Source organism: Ranitomeya imitator, chromosome 2 (assembly GCF_032444005.1).
Source record: "Ranitomeya imitator isolate aRanImi1 chromosome 2, aRanImi1.pri, whole genome shotgun sequence".
Taxonomy (NCBI): Eukaryota; Metazoa; Chordata; class Amphibia; order Anura; family Dendrobatidae; genus Ranitomeya; species Ranitomeya imitator.
Window position 1 is genome coordinate 44,136,359 of NC_091283.1, and position 19,596 is coordinate 44,155,954.

A 19,596-nucleotide genomic window follows, 5' to 3' on the forward strand; every position below is an offset into this window, starting at 1 on the left:
AGGGAAGAGACTACTGTTATTAGGTCTCATGGCGGCTTGAAATTCACAGTGCACGAAGCCAGAACACCACAGCGCTGCACAGTGTAGTGGCTGTTCTCAGGTATTGCATCTCTGACCACATTTACTACAATAGGAACTGAGCTGCAGTACCAAGAATGGCCACTACACAGTGTGCGGAACTGTAGAACTCTGGTCCCTTACCCACTTTACTTCTGCCACGGGACCTGCTAACAGTTGATTGGTGCTGGGACCACCACTTATCTGATTTTGATGACTTGTCCTCAGGATAATCCCTCAATATCTGTAATATCAAGCCCAGCCACTGCTATACAATATTGAGAGAGACTATTGACCTTAAAGAACCAGTACATTCCTTTAACAATCAAAAACTTCAAAGGGGATTGTCCATTTTTGGGGATAATTTTTTTTTTTATTACTTAAATGCATGTATGATGATATTCTGATTTTGTGAGAAGCACCTGTATCTTGGCGATTTCTAGATTCTATGGATTTCTATGGAAATGCTGCCATCGGAGTACAATTTTCCATACATAGAAGAACACTTACTTTAGGGTCTCCACGGGTCTGGGGTCAAAGTTTCCTTCAGCATCCACAGAAGCCTTCTTCTCAGTCTTTGAGGAGTAGCTGGCATCCACATAGTCGGGTGGTATGGCACCGGCAATCGCACACAGACACGGCATGGTGATCTTATATAGATCAGCATCAAATTTCTGCAAATAAAAAGTTCCAAAAATTTAAAAAAAAATGAAAAATTGGAAAAGCAATTTCAAGTTTGGTATATATATATATAAAAAATAAAAATGAGTTACCTTATGACCAAGAGACTCAAATATGCCCCAAAAAAGTTTTCTTGTCAGATGAAGCTCCTCCTCAGAAGACACGCCGTAGTTGGCCCATCCCGTTGGAAGACAGTAGTATTTCCAGCAGCGTTCATAGTGGTTAGTGAGGAGCTGAAACCAGTAGAGAAACTTTCTATCTACGACAACTATTAATTAATTTATGAAAATAATTCCCATTTTTGCACCTTAATTTTTTTTTTTTACATCCACGTAGCCGCATGGTGACTTTTTTCTTGTTTTTTTACAGCACAAACTTTTGAATTAAACAAGTTGTTTAACCCCTTAGTGACAGAGCCAATTTGGTACTTAATGACCAGGCCAATTTTTGCAATTCTGACCACTGTCACTTTATGAGGTTATAACTCTGGAACGCTTCAACGGATCCCGCTGATTCTGAGATTGTTTTTTCGTGACATATTGTACTTCATGTTAGTGGTAACATTTCTTCGATATTACTTGCGATTATTTATGAAAAAAACGGAAATATGGCGAAAATTTTTAAAATTTTGCAGTTTTCAAACTTTGTATTTTTATGCCCTTAAATCAGAGAGATATGTCATAAAAAATAGTTAATAAATAACATTTCCCACATGTCTACTTTACATCAGCACAATTTTGGAAACAAAATTTTTTTTTGTTAGGGAGTTATAAGGGTTAAAAGTTGACCAGCAATTTCTCATTTTTACAACACCATTTTTGTTTAGGGACCACATCACATTTGAAGTCATTTTGAGGGGTCTATATGATAGAAAATAATGAAGTGTGACACCATTCTAAAAACTACACCCCTCAAGGTTCTCAAAACCACATTCAAGAAGTTTATTAACCCTTTACGTGCTTCACAGGAACTGAAACAATGTGGAAGGAAAAAATGAACATTTAACTTTTTTTTGCAAACATCTTAATTCAGAACCATTTTTTTAATTTTCACAAGTGTAAAAACAGAAATGTAACCATAAATTTTGTTATGCAATTTCTCCTGAATACGCCAATACCCCATATGTGGGGGTAAACCACTGTTAGGGCGCACCGCAGAACTTAGAAGTGAAGGAGCGCCGTTTGACTTTTTCAATGCAGAATTGGCTGGAATTGAGATCGGACACCATGTCACATTTAGAGAGCCCCTGATGTACCTAAACAGTGGAAACTCCCCACAAGTGACACCATTTTGGAAACTAGACCCCTTAAGGAACTTATCTAGATGTGTGGTGAGCACTTTGAACCCCCAAGTGCTTCACAGAAGTTTATAACGTAGAGCCGTGAAAATAAAAAATCGCTTTTGTTTACACAAAAATGATCTTTTTGCCCACAAATTCTTATTTTCACAAGGGTAACAGGAGAAATTAGACCACAAAAGTTGTTGTGCAATTTCTCCTGAGTACGCTGATACCCAATATGTGGGGGTAAACAACTGTTAGGGCGCATCGCAGAGCTTGGAAGAGAAGGAGTGCCGTTTTACTTTTTCAATGTAGAATTGGCTGGAATTGAGATTGGACGCCATGTCGCGTTTGGAGAGCCCCTGATGTGCCTAAACAGTGGAAACCCCCCACAAGTGACACCATTTTGGAAACTAGACCCCTTAAGGAACTTATCTAGATGTGTGGCGAGCACTTTGAACCCCCATGTGCTTCACAGAAGTTTATAACGTAGAGCCGTGAAAAAAAAAAATTGCATTTTTTCTACAAAAATGATTTTTTGCCCACAAATTTTTATTTTCACAAGGGTAACAGGAGAAATTAGACCACAAAAGTTGTTGTGCAATTTCTCCTGAGTACGTCGATACCCAATATGTGGGGGTAAACCACTGTTTGGGCGCACCGCAGAGCTTGGAAGAGAAAGAGTGCCGTTTTACTTTTTCAATGTAGAATTGGCTGGAATTGAGATCGGACGCCATGTCGCGTTTGGAGAGCCCCTGATGTGCCTAAACAGTAGAAATCCACCACAAGTGACCCCATTTTGGAAACTAGACCCCCCATGGAACTTATCTAGATGTGTGGTGAGAACCTTGAATGCCCAAGTGCTTCACAGAAGTTTATAATGCAGAGCCGTGAAAATAAAAAATATTTTTTTTTTCCACAAAAAAGATTTTTTAGCCACCAAATTTTTATTTTCACAAGGGTAACAAGAGAAACTGGACCCCAAAAGTTGTTGTCCAATTTGTCCTGAGTATGCTGGTACCCCATATGTGGGGGTAAACCACTGTTTGGGTGCACGGCAGAGCTCGGAAGGAAGGAGCGCCGTTTTGGAATGCAGACTTTGATAGAATGGTCTGCGGGTATTATGTTGCGTTTGCAGAGCCCCTGATGTACCTAACCAGTAGAAACCCTCCACAAGTGACCCCATTTTGGAAACTAGACCCCCCAAGGAACTTATCTAGATGTGTGGTGAGAACTTTGAATGCCCAAGTGCTTCACAGAAGTTTAGAATGCAGAGTCGTGAAAATAAAAAATATTTTTTTTTCCACAAAAAAGATATTGTAGCCCCTAAGTTTTTATTTTCACAAGAGTAACAGGAGAAATTGGACTGCAATAGTTGTTGTCCAATTTATCCCGAGTACGCTGATGTGCCATATGTGGTGGTAAACCACTGTTTGGGCGCACGGCAGAGCTCGGAAGGGAAGGAGCGCCTTTTTGGAATGCAGACTTTGATAGAATGGTCTGTGGGCATTATGTTGCGATTGCAGAGCCCCTGATGTACCTAAACTGTAGTAACCCCCCACAAGTGACCCCATTTTGGAAACTAGACCCCCCAAGGAACTTATCTAGATGTGTGGTGAGAACTTTGAATGCCCAAGTGCTTCACAGAAGTTTAGAATGCAGAGTCGTGAAAATAAAAAATATTTTTTTTTTTCGCAAAAAAGATTTTGTAGCCCCCAAGTTTTTATTTTCACAAGGGTAACAAGAGAAATTGGACCCCAGAAGTTGTTGTCCAATTTATCCCGAGTACGCTGATGCCCCATATGTGGGGGTAACCCACTGTTTGGGCGCACGGCAGAGCTCAGAAGGGAGGGAGCACCATTTGACTTTTTGAGCGCAAAATTGGCTGTCGTGTTTGGAGACCCCCTGATGTACCTAAACAGTGGAAACCCCCCAATTCTAGCTCCAACCCTAACCCCAACACACCCCTAACCCTAATCCCAACCTCATCCATAATCCTAATCACTAACCCTAACCATAATCACAACCCTTACCCCAAAACAACCCTAATGTCAACCCTAACCATAACCCTAATCAAAACCCTAAATCCAACACACCCCTAATCCTAATCTCAACCTAACCTCAAACCTAACCCTAATCCCAATACACCCCTAATCACAACCCTAATCACAACCCTAATCCCAAACCTAACCCTAATCCCAAGCGTAACCCTAATGCCAACCCTAACCCTAATACGAACCCTAATCCAAACCCTAACCCTAATCCCAGCTCTAACCCTAACTTTAGCCCCAACCCTAGCCCTAACTTTAGCCCCAACCCTAACCCTAGCCCTAGGGCTACTTTCACACTTGCGTCGTTTGGCATTCCGTCGCAATCCGTCGTTTTGGACAAGAAACGGATCCTGCAAATGTGCCCGCAGGATGCGTTTTTTGCCCATAGACTTGTATTGCCGACGGATCGTGACGGATGGCCACACGTCGCGTCCGTCGTGCACTGGATCAGTTGTGTTTTGGCGGAGCCTCGGCACAAAAAAACGTTCAATGAAACGTTTTTTTGTATGTCGCATCCGCCATTTCTGACCGCGCATGCGTGGCCGTAACTCCGCCCCCTCCTCCCCAGGACATAGATTGGGCAGCGGATGTGTTGAAAAACTACAGCTGCTGCCCACGTTGTGCACAATTTTCACAACGTGCGTCGGTATGTCGGGCCGACGCATTGCGACGGCCCCGTACCGACGTAAGTGTGAAAGAAGCCTAACCCTAAGTTTAGCCCCAACCCTAACCCTAAATTTAGCCCCAACCCTAACCCTAAATTTAGCCCCAACCCTAGCCCTACCCCTAACCTAACCCTACCCCTAACCTAACCCTATCCCTAACCCTACCCCTAACCCTACCCCTAACCTAACCCTAACCTAGCCCTAACCCTACCCCTAACCCTACCCCTAACCCTAACCTAAATAACCTAACCCTACCCCTACCCCTAACCTAACCCTACCCCTAACCCTACCCCTAACCCTACCCCTAACCTAACCCTAACCTAACCCTAACCCTACCCCTAACCCTACCCCAACCCTACCCCTAACCCTAACCCTACCCCTAACCCTAACCTAACCCTACCCCTAACCCTACCCCTAACCTAACCCTACCCCTAACCCTACCCCTAACCTAACCCTAACCCTAACCCTACCCCTAACCCTAACCCTACCCCTAACCCTAACCTAACCCTACCCCTAACCCTACCCCTAACCCTACCCCTAACCTAACCCTAATCTAACCCTACCCCTAACCCTACCCCTAATTTTAGCCCCAACTGCTGTTCTCCTGCCGGCCGGCAGATGGAGACAGATGGCGGGCGCACTGGGCATGCGTCCGCCATGTTCTGCTGCCGGCGGCCAGGAGGAGCAGCAAGAGGATCCAGGGACCTAGGTGAGTATGCTAGGGTCCCCGAATCCCCCTATTTCTCTGTCCTCTGATGTGCGATCACATCAGAGGACAGAGAATTACACTTTACTTTTTTTTTTTTTTTTTGCGGTCGCCGGTAAACAGTTAATTACCGGCGATCGCAAAACAGGGGTCGGTAATACCGACCCCGATCGTGCTCTTTGGGGTCTCGGCTACCCCCGGCAGCCGAGACCCCAAAGATTCTCCCGGTGCCGGCCGGCGGGCGCACTGCGCATGCGCCCGCCATTTTGAAGATGGCGGCGCCCACCGGGAGACACGAGGAGCATCGGGGGAGCTAGGTGAGTATTGGGAGGCCTCCTGGGACCTCTTTTCTCTGTCCTCTGATGTGCGATCACATCGGAGGACAGAGAAATTAAAAAGAGATCGCTTTTTTTTTTTTTTTGCGATCGCCGGTAAACGGTTAATTACCGGCGATCGCAAATGCGGGGTGGGTTAAAAACCCCCCGAATCATGTTCTCTGGGGTCTCGGCTACCCTCGGCAGCCGAGACCCCGGAGAAAATCGGCCTCTGGGGGGCGCTATGGACTTTTTCCACAGCGCCGTTAATTAACGGCGCTGTGGTTTAAGTACCCTTAGCGGCCGCCGTTAAAAGGCGTATCGGCGGTCGCTAAGGGGTTAATCATATAATGGTCTAAAAAAACTAGAAAAAAAGAAAGTGTAATGAAATGCAAAAAAAGTGCAATTCTGTTATTAATTAATTTTTTTTTTTATGGGGGTGGTGGTTATTACAACAAACAGCATTGTTTGTTTAGTTAAAATGACCCGAGAACAAAATTCTGCAGGTCATTACAGGTATAACATTAGCAAACTTTTCAGAGTTTTTATTTTAGTGATTCAAACAAAAAAATCATTACTTTATTTAAAAAAAAAAATTGGTTTGTGTTGTCATTTTCTGTGAGCTGTTTTTTTAAAACATCTTTCCGTCAATGGGAGGTGTGGGGAGGGTTTGTTTTTTTTGTTTTTTTGTATTGGAGAGCTGACATTTTTATTGATGCCATTTTATTGCACATTTTGATCATTTTTTATTCCATTTTTTAGGAGGAGAATTAAAGTTCCAAAAAACTAAAACAAATGACATTTCTGGCATTTCATTTTTTTTTCGCTATGCCTTTTACCATTTGGGTTAATTAATTTCATATTTTCAATTATCAGACTTCTATAGGTGTGGCAAGGCTAAATATCCTATTTATGTTTTACATTTCTTTATTTTTGGATTGGAAAAACGGGAAATGATTCAATCTTACATTTTTGGTTTTTTCGTTGCTTGTACTATTATACTTAAAGGGACTCTGTCACCTGAATTTGGAGGGAACAATTTTCAGCCATAGGGGCGGGGTTTTCGGGTGTTTGATTCACCCTTTCCTTACCCGCTGGCTGCATGCTGGCTGCAATATTGGATTGAAGTTCATTCTATGTCCTCCATAGTACACGCCTGCGCAAGGCAAGATTGCGACAGTGCCGACAGTCGACAGTGGTCATGCAGTCCAACCAACACGCAGCTCCTCTCCAGTGGAGCCGGAATTCTAATGGGTTATTTCAGCCGGGTCCCTGACTGCATACACAAAACTCCTCGCTGGAGGGGCCAGCATTCTAGGGGCTTATTTCAGCTGGGTCCCTGACCACACACACACGACCACACTGGCGCTGAGCTCGTACATATTTGATACTAGCGCATGGCCGTGCGGTCATGAGAACCTTTTATAGCTGTAGCACCTACAGGACCTTCCAAGAAGGACCAATGGAAGGCTGCCACAGAACTTGATCAGGTACAGGACCTTCCTGGAGGACCAATGGAAGTTGCTGCAGTACCTGAGCATGTGACCCTTGATCTCCACTGAGAGATCTTACCCTGGGCATGCTCAGTGTGTGCAAAGCAGGACTTAGTCCCAGAAAAGCCTGCTCGCCGCAGACCAGTGCAGGGTACAATAGTAGAGCCTGGAGAGGCAGCAGTAACCCTATGCACAGTATCAGATTCAGTGAGACGCTGGGACCGACGTCTCCGCTGAGCAGGCTCCACTGCGGCCGATGCAGAATGGGTGACCGCAGCAGACATCGTTCGAGATTCCCTCTGTGCAGCGGCGGGAACTCAACTCCTAACACCACCTGTGTAACATAGCCGACACTTGCCCTCTATGGTGTGGGCTCAGCTCCTGAGCCGGCTCTGTGCATCCACATTTGACTTAGGATGTACTAATGGTCTCCAATTCAGGATCTCTTGGTTAGAGAGTAAAGCTGTTAAGAGCATCTCTTCTACCCTTCTAACTACTTGGGATTGTCCAATGTGGAGAACTGTACCTAAAAAAAACATGAACTCACCTTCAACGGCATTTTGGCATACTCGTTGAGAATTGGAACGTCAAAGACAAGCCTTCTCAACAGATGCTGCAACATGGATGGACGGAGATATCTAAAACAGAGAAATTTAGGCTTATAATTCAGAGACAAATGGTTGACATGAGGCAAGAAACGAGAGAGCAAAAATCTATATTTCCTAACAAAATGTAGAAGAGACAATGATATAAACCCAACATGGGAGACAACAACAGAATAATATGGATCTCAACCCCACAAAGGAACAACTAAATTGGCATTGGTGCCCCATGATATGTTGTAGACAGTTGGCCATGTCTCCGTAGATGAATATTGGATAATCATGTGATTTTCCGGTTGTCTAACTTCTTGGTAGAAAGAAATGAGGGCTTTGTCTTTCGGAAAGGCAGACACGATCGAGTCAATATGTAAACAGTAAAGATAGATATAAGCCATCTGAACCTGGAGATTTGGTTGGGATCAGCTAACCATCCAATGTGCATTTAGGTGAGCCGATTGTAGCCCGATAAACGAGCGCTGATTGTCTGTGTACAAGTTGATTGGCGCTTGTTTATCAACCTATGAATTTCCGATCCAATTGTTCTTTCCCCCTACAGCATTATGTATTCTGCTGCACATACTGTTTGCACCAGGAAATGTGCTACCAACAACAAATTATTTTAATGCCAGCATAAATGATCCAATCGTCCAGCGAACAAATGTTTTCCTCAGTCATAGGGTGATCGTTGGCATTTTTACACGGACCAATAACCAAGAACTAATGCGTGTTCATCAATTAACAGCTTGAGCCTTTTCTTCACTCTCCCCAAAGAGAACCCAGGAACACTTGTCGAGCAGTTATGAAAATGAAGGGGTCAGGAGAGATGGCTATATCGAACAGGAGAGCATAGTTCCTCTTCCACCTGGCTTCCCGTTTACTAATCGCGAAGCACTCCTGATTGGTTCAGAACATCGCCATCGACCTGAACTGTGCAGCTTTTGCTCTGCAGCTTCGGAGGAGGGTATGGAGACTGAAGCTGGTCAAGTCGGATGTTAAGAATACACTCCATCGAACTAGTCAGCTTCAGAGCAGCACTTACAAACTTTATTGGGAAAAGCTTGTAAGTGCTGCACCAATTTGGCCACAGAGGCTGGAAGTGAGCTGCAAAGTTGCTAATTTTTACAAGCACTTTGCAATTTTTAAGTTAAAGATGATGAGAATGACACATTAAAGCTGTTCTTGTACCTGCACAATGCCATCAGACATTCCTCGATAACATCTCTCTGAGCTTTAGTTAGAGAACGCCCACGGGACAATCGGTAAATTGTGTGCAACATGGAGTCCACCATTATAGCCCGGTGCTCAGTGCCGGCAAACAGAGGGGCACATTTAGTGATTAGAGGTAGAATCGCCAAACACAGGTATCGATTTAAGGCCAGGGCCATTTCTGTGGTGCTGAATGCGGCCTGGGATTAAAGGAAGGGAGAATATTAGCCATGTTTTTCTAACCCCTTTACAACCGCATTAAAACAGTCTATGCCGTATGACTTTTTGTACAATTTTTTGCAGCCTTTCGAACAACTTACAGTATCTAGAGCTGCCGTTGCTCTCATATCAGGTAAGAAACCAACTTCTAGAACTTGAAGAAGGAAGTCCTGATTGTCAATGCCATAGACACGGTCCAGGAAAAGAACCATTGGGGCCTTATGGTCTGGCACAAAGCTGGCAGACATTTTTGGTTCGATGATATTGCCATCTGGTAAAGAAGAGGGTATAATGATGAGGTGTGGTACTATCCAGTATCTAAGTACTAATCTTAGATCTTCATGTCCTACAAAAATGCCAGTCAACCCCAAGGTTTCAAGATCTAAGAGTTGTATCTTACCCTTTCCAAATGCTGGTATCTGAAGGGGTAGACTAATAACTCCAACCAAGTCTTCAATCGGCACCAAAGATCGAAGGATGGCTCGGATCCGCAAGGCTTCACCCTTTCCAGCCTGTATCAACTGAAGAAGTATAGCGAAATATAATCCAGCTATAGAAAAACTTAGAATAACCTAGTTAATTTCTCAACTGGAATGTACCAGTAGAAAATTACCTATTGTCAGATTTTTATAACTGTTTTTTTCTCCTTAAATTATGGCAATTTTTTAAATAATAATATAATTTGTTAATATTAATGTAGAATACTATAATAATAACACATAGAAATCTAGCAATATTTACACAGGCCACTTTTTTTTTATTTTTTAGGATAGCTTCGTGTGGTCTCAAGTAGAGATGGGCGAACCCGAACAGTAAAGTTCGGCAAACATACCAAATACCTACTGTTCGGGCACAGACACCGAACATGGACTTCACCAGGAAGTCTGTGTTACTGTTCGGGTTCAGCCCCCCGAATACTGAGTGTTTCTTGCGCTGTCATGTGCATGGCATCACGTCAAAAACACTGCTTCTCATTGGTGGTAAAATCATTACCGCCGGTCAGAGAGCTGCGATTCCCATGCTGTCTAGTGACAGCATGAGCCCGCAGCTGTGATCGGAGGTAAAAAGTTTGAAAAGGGCTGAAGGGACTACTGCTCCATCAGCCTATGCCTGCTGCCGTTAGTAACAGCGAGAGCAGGTAACAGCTGATGGCCCATGTGTTTTTGGTTCCACATGAATATTAGCAGCAGTGTACTGACTCCTACTGTATCTTTTGTACTGAAGCATTTAATGAGCATGTGCAAATTGTGTGTCATTGTAAAGGAAGGGGGAGCTGTGAACGCCTGTTGTGATTGGTTGATCCAGTGTTATCAGCTGTGCATAGAGATGTTATCAGTCATTGTAATCCTGCCTCTGATGATAATGAGACTGCTGAAATAATCTAAAATAATAGTCTAAAATAATCCCAGTGGTCAGTGAGAAAATTGCAAAATTAATATATTTTGTAATAAAGAACAGGAAATGTAATAAAAAGTTGCCAATATGTAATAAAAAACATGCATGCAACACTAAAATCTGATTTAAAGAATAGGCCATTTTTTAATTACTTATTTCCTTAAAGAAAAAGCAGAAGATGAGAATATTGTATACCAAACCCCCATAAAGTACAGACAAAATAGACAAAAAAAAAAAATTAAAACAAAGTACAAGTACATTGTCAACAAAAAAGAGAGACCTCTTGTAACTTACATGCATTTCTGGAGCACAACGACCCAACAAGTCAATAAGAGCCGAATAAAACGACATGATGGCATTACCAAGGTGCAAGCGATTTTCTTCATGAACTTCCTCCCCACCATACCTAAAGAATAGATGCACAAAATAATCACCCAATATTACCAAAGTTGATGAGGATGGTGGTATCGGTAAGAAGACCGGTTAGTAGAGGTGAATCATATTCTTTACTCACATCTCCCTACGTCGGTCCTTTTTGACGGTGGGACCATCCCTAGCAGGGTCCTCAGAGATCTTGATGGCTTCCTCAATAGCAGCTAGCAGCCCATTGCCACCCTCTCCTCTGAGTGCTGGGCCAAAACACTCAGGTCGTCGAATGAGCAGACGTACCACCACATTGGCATTCTCCTCCACGCTTTCTCCTACAAATCGTGTAGTATGTTTATTTTTTTTAAGAGACATCAAGTGGAATTTCTAGAATTTGTAAGTTAGCCATTCACACTCACCATTCACAAAAACAGTAAATCGAAGGAAGTCCAGGTATCTCTCCCCTCCTCCGGGGTTCCAGCCAATGTCAGGATACCCTTTGGCTAACAGCATAGGACAGCTCTGTAGACCACTGCTGGCCAGATAAGAGACCACCTGGGCAAGGAATAAGAAAGGGAATTGAAAAAAAATTGCAAACTATTTTTAATTTATTCTGCTAGGGCCATAATTAATATTTGCTCACCTTCTCCAGGTCCTGTTCTTGAAGGGCTAAAGCTAACTCATTATTATCAATGACCGAAGCGGCAGCTACGTCTAGAGGAGTAGAACCTCTCATACCTGCAAGGAGAACCCAACAAGAATGAAGACCTTTTTTTTATCGAGACTCTACAGATGCATTATAAAGTTATTTGCCGGGATTCACTTACCCAAACCGATACCGCTATTCTCCAGCAGGTAGCTAAGGTGATCAAACATTGCTCTTTGGTTCTGTCGACTGATTCTACAGAAATAGCAAAGGAATCTGCAGCAGTTGGTGACCATTTTAGGGAAGCGAATCTCCTGTTTAAAAAAAAAAAAAAAAAGCGGTAGTACTGAAATTTTAATTTTGCAAAAGAGATGAGAAAAATTATCCATTTTGGATTTTTTTGGGAGGGAGAAAGGAAATAACTGGAAAATTGATTTGTCCATTTTGATTTATGGACTATTTAATTGATTTGATTTGTTGATTTCTAGCCGAGTTGAGCAAATTGAATATGTGTTGAATTTTTTGGAATTCGCTAAACCTGACAAATCTGAACAGTATGTGATTACTTTTTTAGACATTGCAGAAGATTGCATCAGCCAGAAAAAGATCAAATAATCTGGGACGGATTCCCCATAATGCTTTTCAGCTGTCACACAACATATGGTATAACACAACCCATCCAGAATGATTATCGCAGACTGTATAAAAGCCAAGGTAGAGAATGAAGCAGCTGTTTTGTGGTGAATCGGGATAGTAATAGGATGTCACAGCTAAGGAAAAGCAAGAATCAGACTTAATATACTGAATAAACTTTACAGTTAGTGTGTGACAGTACGGAAATGAAAAAAACATCCGTTTACCTATAGCTATATATAGAGGTCACTTTTTCTTCTTTTTAAATTCGTTTATTAACCACAAAATAAAAGTATACAATATACACATTTGTACTGTACATATTATTGTTACATTCAATATAGAACATGTATATTATATGCATTTGTTAAGTATAAAGTAGAACGTATATTCTTAATTATATCCAAGAAGATGTTTATAATCTATGGAATTTCCAAAAGACAACAAGTTGTGCATATCAAATCATTTACTTCATGTGAACCATGTAAACGGGAACATGGAACCATGAGAATTTAAAGTTCCTAAGCTACAACTACAGCTATATCTATGGTAACTACCATTCCGCCGCTTGATATTAAGCATTATATTTTCCATGGTGCGATGTCTTGAGAAATCCAACTCTTTACACTGATACCAATTAACTATGAATTTATAGAGTAAGGTGAGAGGAATTCCACCTGTTCCAGATTTTATCAAATTTACCTGGACATCCTCTATTCTGATATAATGTACCTTCATATGGGATAACCAAGTTCACCAGTTCAATCCAGGTTCTGAGGGAAGAACATGAACCCCCCATCCACCGTAATGCCAATACCGTCCGTGCCATAAAAAGTGTCTCCCGTAGAAAAATCCTGACATAATGATCCCAAGTCTCCTCATCCCATACCCCAAACAAACAAATTAGTGGCTCAAGAGGAACAGGAGCCGACAACAGGGACATTAATAATGATGTCACCTCTTTCCAGTATTGAAGGATGACGGGGCACTTCCACATCATGTGGATATAATCTGCTTCTGATGAATGACAACGTAAGCATTCTGATGATTGAAGTCGACCCATCTTAAAAAGCCGTATAGGAGTCAAATATGATTGATATATTATATGTAACTGGGTCTGTTGTGAATTCTGTTGTCGAACTCCCTCCTGTGGTCGTGAATGGTACTTCGGCGAGTTCTGTCTATGGGCTCCCTCTGGTGGCTGTGAGTGAAGCTGCTGCTTCTGAGGTTCCTTACACAGGTGACGTGGTTTATCCTTTGGTTGGCTGCTCTATTTAACTCCTCTTAGATGGTTACTCCATGCCAGCTGTCAATGTTTTTGCATTCGTTCAGTTCGCTCCTGGATCTCTCTGGTGTCCTGCCTTCTCCTGCAGAAGCTAAGTTCCTGATAGTCATTATTTGTTCACTGTTTTCTTGTCCAGCTGGTTTTCATGATTTTGTCTTGCTAGCTGGAAGCTCTGGGATGCAGAGTGGCCCGTCCGCACCGTGAGTCGGTGCGGAGGTCTTTTTTGCACACTCTGCGTGGTCTTTTGTAGGTTTTTGTGCTGATCGCAAAGATACCTTTACTATCCTCTGTCTATTTAGTAAGTCTGGCCTCCCTTTGCTGAAACCTGTTTCATTTCTGCGTTTGTGACTTTCATCTTTACTCACAGTCAATATATGTGGGGGGCTTCCTTTACCTTTGGGGAATTTCTCTGAGGCTAGGTAGGCTTTATTTTCTATCTCTAGGGCTAGATAGTTCTTAGGCTGTGACGAGGCGCCTAGGTCTGGTCAGGAGCGCTCCACGGCTATTTCTAGTGTGTGTGATAGGACTTTGACCAGAGCTGAACGGCAAGAACACAGACGTCGGAATGGGCTGTGTTTTTACTGTGGTGAATCCACTCATGCTATCTCCGATTGTCCTAAGCGCACTAAGCAGTTCGCTAGGTCTGCCACCATTGGTACGGTACAGTCTAAATTTCTTTTGTCCGTTACTCTGATTTGCTCTCTGTCGTCCTATTCTGTAATGGCATTTGTGGATTCAGGCGCTGCCCTGAATTTGATGGACTTGGAGTTTGCCAGGCGCTGTGGTTTTTTCTTGGAGCCCTTGCAGTATCCTATTCCATTGAGAGGAATTGATGCTACGCCTTTGGCCAAGAATAAGCCTCAGTACTGGACTCAATTGACCATGTGCATGGCTCCTGCACATCAGGAGGATATTCGTTTTTTGGTGTTGCATAATCTGCATGATGTGGTCGCTTTGGGGTTGCCATGGCTACAGGTCCATAATCGAGTGTTTGATTGGAAATCTATGTCTGTGTCCAGCTGGGGTTGTCAGGGGGTACATGGTGATGTTCCATTGCTCTCAATTTCACCTTCCACTCCTTCTGAAGTCCCTGAGTTTTTATCAGATTACCGGGATGTATTTGAAGAGCCCAAATCTGGTGCCCTACCTCCTCATAGGGATTGTGACTGTGCTATTAATTTGATTCCTGGTAGTAAGTTTCCTAAGGGCCGTCTGTTTAATTCATCTGTGCCAGAGCACGCCGCTATGCGGAGTTATATAAAGGAATCCTTGGAGAAGGGTCATATTCGTCCGTCGTCGTCACCATTGGGAGCAGGGTTCTTTTTTGTGGCCAAGAAGGATGGTTCTTTGAGACCTTGTATTGATTACCGCCTTCTTAATAAGATCACAGTCAAATTTCAGTATCCTTTGCCGTTGCTGTCTGATTTATTTGCTCGGATTAAGGGGGCTAGTTGGTTCACCAAGATAGATCTTCGTGGTGCGTATAATCTTGTGAGAATTAAACAGGGTGATGAATGGAAGACGGCATTTAATACGCCCGAGGGCCTTTTTGAGTACCTGGTTATGCCATTCGGGCTTTCTAATGCTCCATCTGTGTTTCAGTCCTTTATGCATGACATCTTCCGAGAGTACCTGGATAGATTCATGATTGCATATTTGGATGACATTTTGGTCTTTTCGGATGATTGGGAATCTCATGTGAAGCAGGTCAGAATGGTGTTCCGGGTCCTTCGTGCGAATTCCTTGTTTGTGAAGGGGTCAAAGTGTCTCTTTGGAGTTCAGAAGGTTTCATTTTTGGGTTTCATTTTTTCCCCTTCTACTATCGAGATGGACCCTGTTAAGGTTCAGGCCATTTACGATTGGACTCAGCCGACATCTGTGAAGAGCTTTCAGAAGTTCCTGGGCTTTGCTAATTTTTATCGTCGCTTCATCGCTAACGTTTCCAGTGTTGCTAAACCGTTGACTGATTTGACCAAGAAAGGTGCTGATGTGGTCAATTGGTCCTCTGCGGCTGTAGAGGCTTTTCAGGAGTTGAAGCGTCGTTTTGCTTCTGCCCCTGTGTTGTGCCAGCCAGATGTTTCGCTCCCTTTTCAGGTGGAGGTTGATGCTTCTGAAATTGGAGCAGGGGCTGTTTTGTCGCAAAGAAGTTCTGATGGCTCGGTGATGAAACCCTGTGCCTTCTTTTCTAGAAAATTCTCGCCTGCTGAGCGCAATTATGATGTGGGCAATCGGGAGTTGTTGGCCATGAAGTGGGCATTCGAGGAGTGGCGACATTGGCTTGAAGGAGCTAAACATCGCGTGGTGGTCTTGACGGATCACAAGAATTTGACTTATCTCGAGTCTGCCAAAAGGTTGAATCCTAGACAGGCTCGATGGTCGCTCTTTTTCTCCTGTTTTGATTTTGTGGTTTCATACCTTCCGGGATCTAAGAATGTGAAGGCTGACGCCCTGTCAAGGAGTTTTGTGCCTGACTCTCCGGGTGTTCCGGAGCCGGCGGGTATTCTTAAAGAAGGGGTAATTTTGTCTGCCATTTCCCCTGATTTGCGGCGTGTGCTGCAAAAGTTTCAGGCTGATAGACCTGACCGTTGTCCTACGGAGAAACTGTTTGTCCCTGATAGATGGACTAGTAGAGTTATCTCTGAGATTCATTGTTCAGTATTGGCTGGTCATCCTGGAATCTTTGGTACCAGAGATTTGGTGGCTAGATCCTTTTGGTGGCCTTCTTTGTCACGGGATGTGCGTTCTTTTGTGCAGTCCTGTGGGATTTGTGCTCGGGCTAAGCCCTGCTGTTTTCGTGCCAGTGGGTTGCTTTTGCCCTTGCCGGTCCCGAAGAGGCCCTGGACGCATATTTCCATGGATTTTATTTCTGATCTCCCTGTTTCTCAAAAGATGTCGGTCATTTGGGTGGTTTGTGATCGCTTCTCTAAGATGGTACATTTGGTACCCTTATCTAAACTGCCTTCCTCCTCTGATTTGGTGCCATTGTTTTTCCAGCATGTGGTTCGTTTGCATGGCATTCCAGAGAACATCGTCTCGGACAGAGGTTCCCAGTTTGTTTCGAGGTTTTGGCGGTCCTTTTGCGCTAAGATGGGCATTGATTTGTTTCCAGATGGAAACTCCAGTACCTAGTCAAGTGGAAGGGTTATGGTCAGGAAGATAATTCCTGGGTTTTTGCCTCTGATGTTCATGCTGCCGATTTTGTTCGTGCCTTTCATTTGGCTCATCCTGATCGGCCTGGGGGCTCTGGTGAGGGTTCGGTGACCCCTCCTCAAGGGGGGGGGTACTGTTGTGAATTCTGTTGTCGAACTCCCTCCTGTGGTCGTGAATGGTACTTCGGCGAGTTCTGTCTATGGGCTCCCTCTGGTGGCTGTGAGTGAAGCTGCTGCTTCTGAGGTTCCTTACACAGGTGACGTGGTTTATTCTTTGGTTGGCTGCTCTATTTAACTCCTCTCAGATGGTTACTCCATGCCAGCTGTCAATGTTTTTGCATTCGTTCAGTTCGCTCCTGGATCTCTCTGGTGTCCTGCCTTCTCCTGCAGAAGCTAAGTTCCTGATAGTCCTTATTTGTTCACTGTTTTCTTGTCCAGCTGGTTTTCATGATTTTGTCTTGCTAGCTGGAAGCTCTGGGATGCAGAGTGGCCCCTCCGCACCGTGAGTCGGTGCGGAGGTCTTTTTTGCACACTCTGCGTGGTCTTTTGTAGGTTTTTGTGCTGATCGCAAAGTTACCTTTCCTATCCTCTGTCTATTTAGTAAGTCTGGCCTCCCTTTGCTGAAACCTGTTTCATTTCTGCGTTTGTGACTTTCATCTTTACTCACAGTCAATATATGTGGGGGGCTTCCTTTATCTTTGGGGAATTTCTCTGAGGCAAGGTAGGCTTTATTTTCTATCTCTAGGACTAGATAGTTCTTAGGCTGTGACGAGGCGCCTAGGTCTGGTCAGGAGCGCTCCACGGCTATTTCTAGTGTGTGTGATAGGATTAGGGATTGCGGTCAGCAGAGCTCCCACATCCCAGAGCTCGTCCTGTATGAGGTTTAACTATCAGGTCATTCCGGGTGCTCCTAACCACCAGGTCATAACATGGGTCATCCTGTTATTAATCGATGGAGACACCCTGAGTGGAGACTCTAGAATCTCTTCCCATTCCTCTTCTTGCACGTCAGGGATAAGTTCCTCCCACTTCCCCCTGATAGATCTTATAGCAGTCCCAGTCCCCACAGACAGCATATAGGTATACAAAGAAGCCCTAGGAACCTTGCGAATTGAGGATTCCTATCAGAGGTAGAGATGAGATAGCGCGTCCTGCACCCACACCCCTCATATACGACTGGAAAGCTGATCTTAGTTGTAGGAAACGAAAAAATTGGAATCTCGGGATACCGTATTTAGTCTGCAATTGTTCAAAGGACACGAAGGTCCCCCGGTCACGTAAATCTCCCACCGAGGAAACACCATGTAAAATCCAAAAATCAGTGGATGGGTGGTTCAACAACACCGAAAAGTAATTATTTTTCCATAGGGGCATTTCAGCTATAATATCTTTAAATCCGACAACTTTTTTAATTTGTCTCCAAACTGATCGTGCCAGCCGAAGCATAGGCAGTAAACGAGGGACATTAATTTTTTCTAATTCCAGGAAGCTTAATGAACACTCAACTCGGGCAGAGTGAAGCAGATGATTTTCAGAATTATTAGGCATCCATTTACTTAATGCTCTAGCCTGTCCGGCCAGGTAATACAGAAAAAAATCCGGCAATGCCACTTCACCCCCCTGTTTAGGTCTCTGTAAAGCAGATAGCCTAAGTTTGGGCCTAGATTTCCCCCATATAAAAGAAGTAATTTGGGAATTTAAATTTGTAAAGAGAGATTTGGGTATTAGCACTGCATTGTGTTGAAGGCAATAACTAAGGTTAGGGAGCAGTATCATTTTAATTAGGTTAATACGGCCCGCAACAGACAACGGGAGTTTGCTCCAAGACGAAAATTTAGATGTGACTAATTCTAGCAATGGATAAACGTTAAGTTGTAAGTCAGAATTACTGTATTGGGACATGTAGATGCCTAAGTATTTGAAATTAGATACAATAGGTAACGAAGAGAGAGTTTCGAGGCCTGGCATTGAGGTACGAGAGAGAGACAATAGAGCAGATTTGTCCTAGTTTATGTATAGGCCGGAGTATTTACTGAATTTATCTATAAGATCCAATATAATTGAATTCAGTCTAATGGCCAGGACTTTAGTGAAGATTTTGTAGTCTACATTTACTAACGATATGGGGCGATAAGATCCGCATTCCAAAAGGTCCCTCCCCTCCTTTTTAAGTATGATAATATTTATTGAGGTCACTTTGACATTACTAACGATGTGTTTTTGGTAAAGAGTTTGAAAAGGGTTCGTTACAGTCTTCGGAGACATCAGAGTGTTACACGTCTTCTCGGGGTAATTGGGAGTTTTGGCGTTCTTTCAATTCACAGCAAATTGATTCACTGTCAACTGAATTTCCCAGGAAAATTTAGTCAGCTGTGCAAAATCGAAACTCTAAAAGTTCGATCATCAATAAATGTTAGACATTTTGCAATGCTCGATAACTTACAGGGTAGCTAGCTCCCTCCAATTAGTGACACTAGTGAGATAGTTTGCATTGCTTCTTGTAGATGGCATATTTACATGTTTTTTCTCGACGTGGCAGTGTCTATAAGACTCCAGACATTACTAATACCTCTTAAGAGCCAGTGGCCCTCAAAAACCTGAAATGTCTGAAATAAGACACCCTAAAAAGTCAGATATCGTAATTTCTACTTATGAAATCCTCCTCAGATTTATGATGTAGTCACTTGTTGACTTACCTTTGATTCTCCTCCTCCCAACACATTGACCATGACTTCCATTACAGTTTCATGCATTCCCAAAGCTCGCATTAGGTTAGGATGTTGGTAGAAGACCTTGTTGTTCATGATGTTCCTAAATCAGGGAACATGAAAATGTAAGACTAAAACTAA

General features: G+C 43.3%; 1 protein-coding gene across 10 annotated transcripts in view; it reads right to left on the reverse strand.

Annotated features, from left to right (window-relative positions):
* Positions 1 to 19,596, reverse strand: part of RYR1 (ryanodine receptor 1) — a 179,866-nt gene that overhangs the window by 65,101 nt on the left and 95,169 nt on the right. For all 10 annotated transcript variants that reach the window (XM_069746587.1, XM_069746582.1, XM_069746583.1 and 7 more), the window contains 12 exons: positions 19,444 to 19,558; positions 11,862 to 11,994; positions 11,678 to 11,772; positions 11,454 to 11,589; positions 11,183 to 11,369; positions 10,963 to 11,074; positions 9,674 to 9,794; positions 9,375 to 9,544; positions 9,034 to 9,254; positions 7,794 to 7,884; positions 831 to 971; positions 568 to 731 (listed from right to left, as the gene is read on the reverse strand). In XM_069746587.1, the coding sequence (XP_069602688.1) occupies positions 568 to 731; positions 831 to 971; positions 7,794 to 7,884; positions 9,034 to 9,254; positions 9,375 to 9,544; positions 9,674 to 9,794; positions 10,963 to 11,074; positions 11,183 to 11,369; positions 11,454 to 11,589; positions 11,678 to 11,772; positions 11,862 to 11,994; positions 19,444 to 19,558 (1,686 nt within the window). The remainder of the gene's footprint in view (positions 1 to 567; positions 732 to 830; positions 972 to 7,793; positions 7,885 to 9,033; positions 9,255 to 9,374; positions 9,545 to 9,673; positions 9,795 to 10,962; positions 11,075 to 11,182; positions 11,370 to 11,453; positions 11,590 to 11,677; positions 11,773 to 11,861; positions 11,995 to 19,443; positions 19,559 to 19,596) is intronic.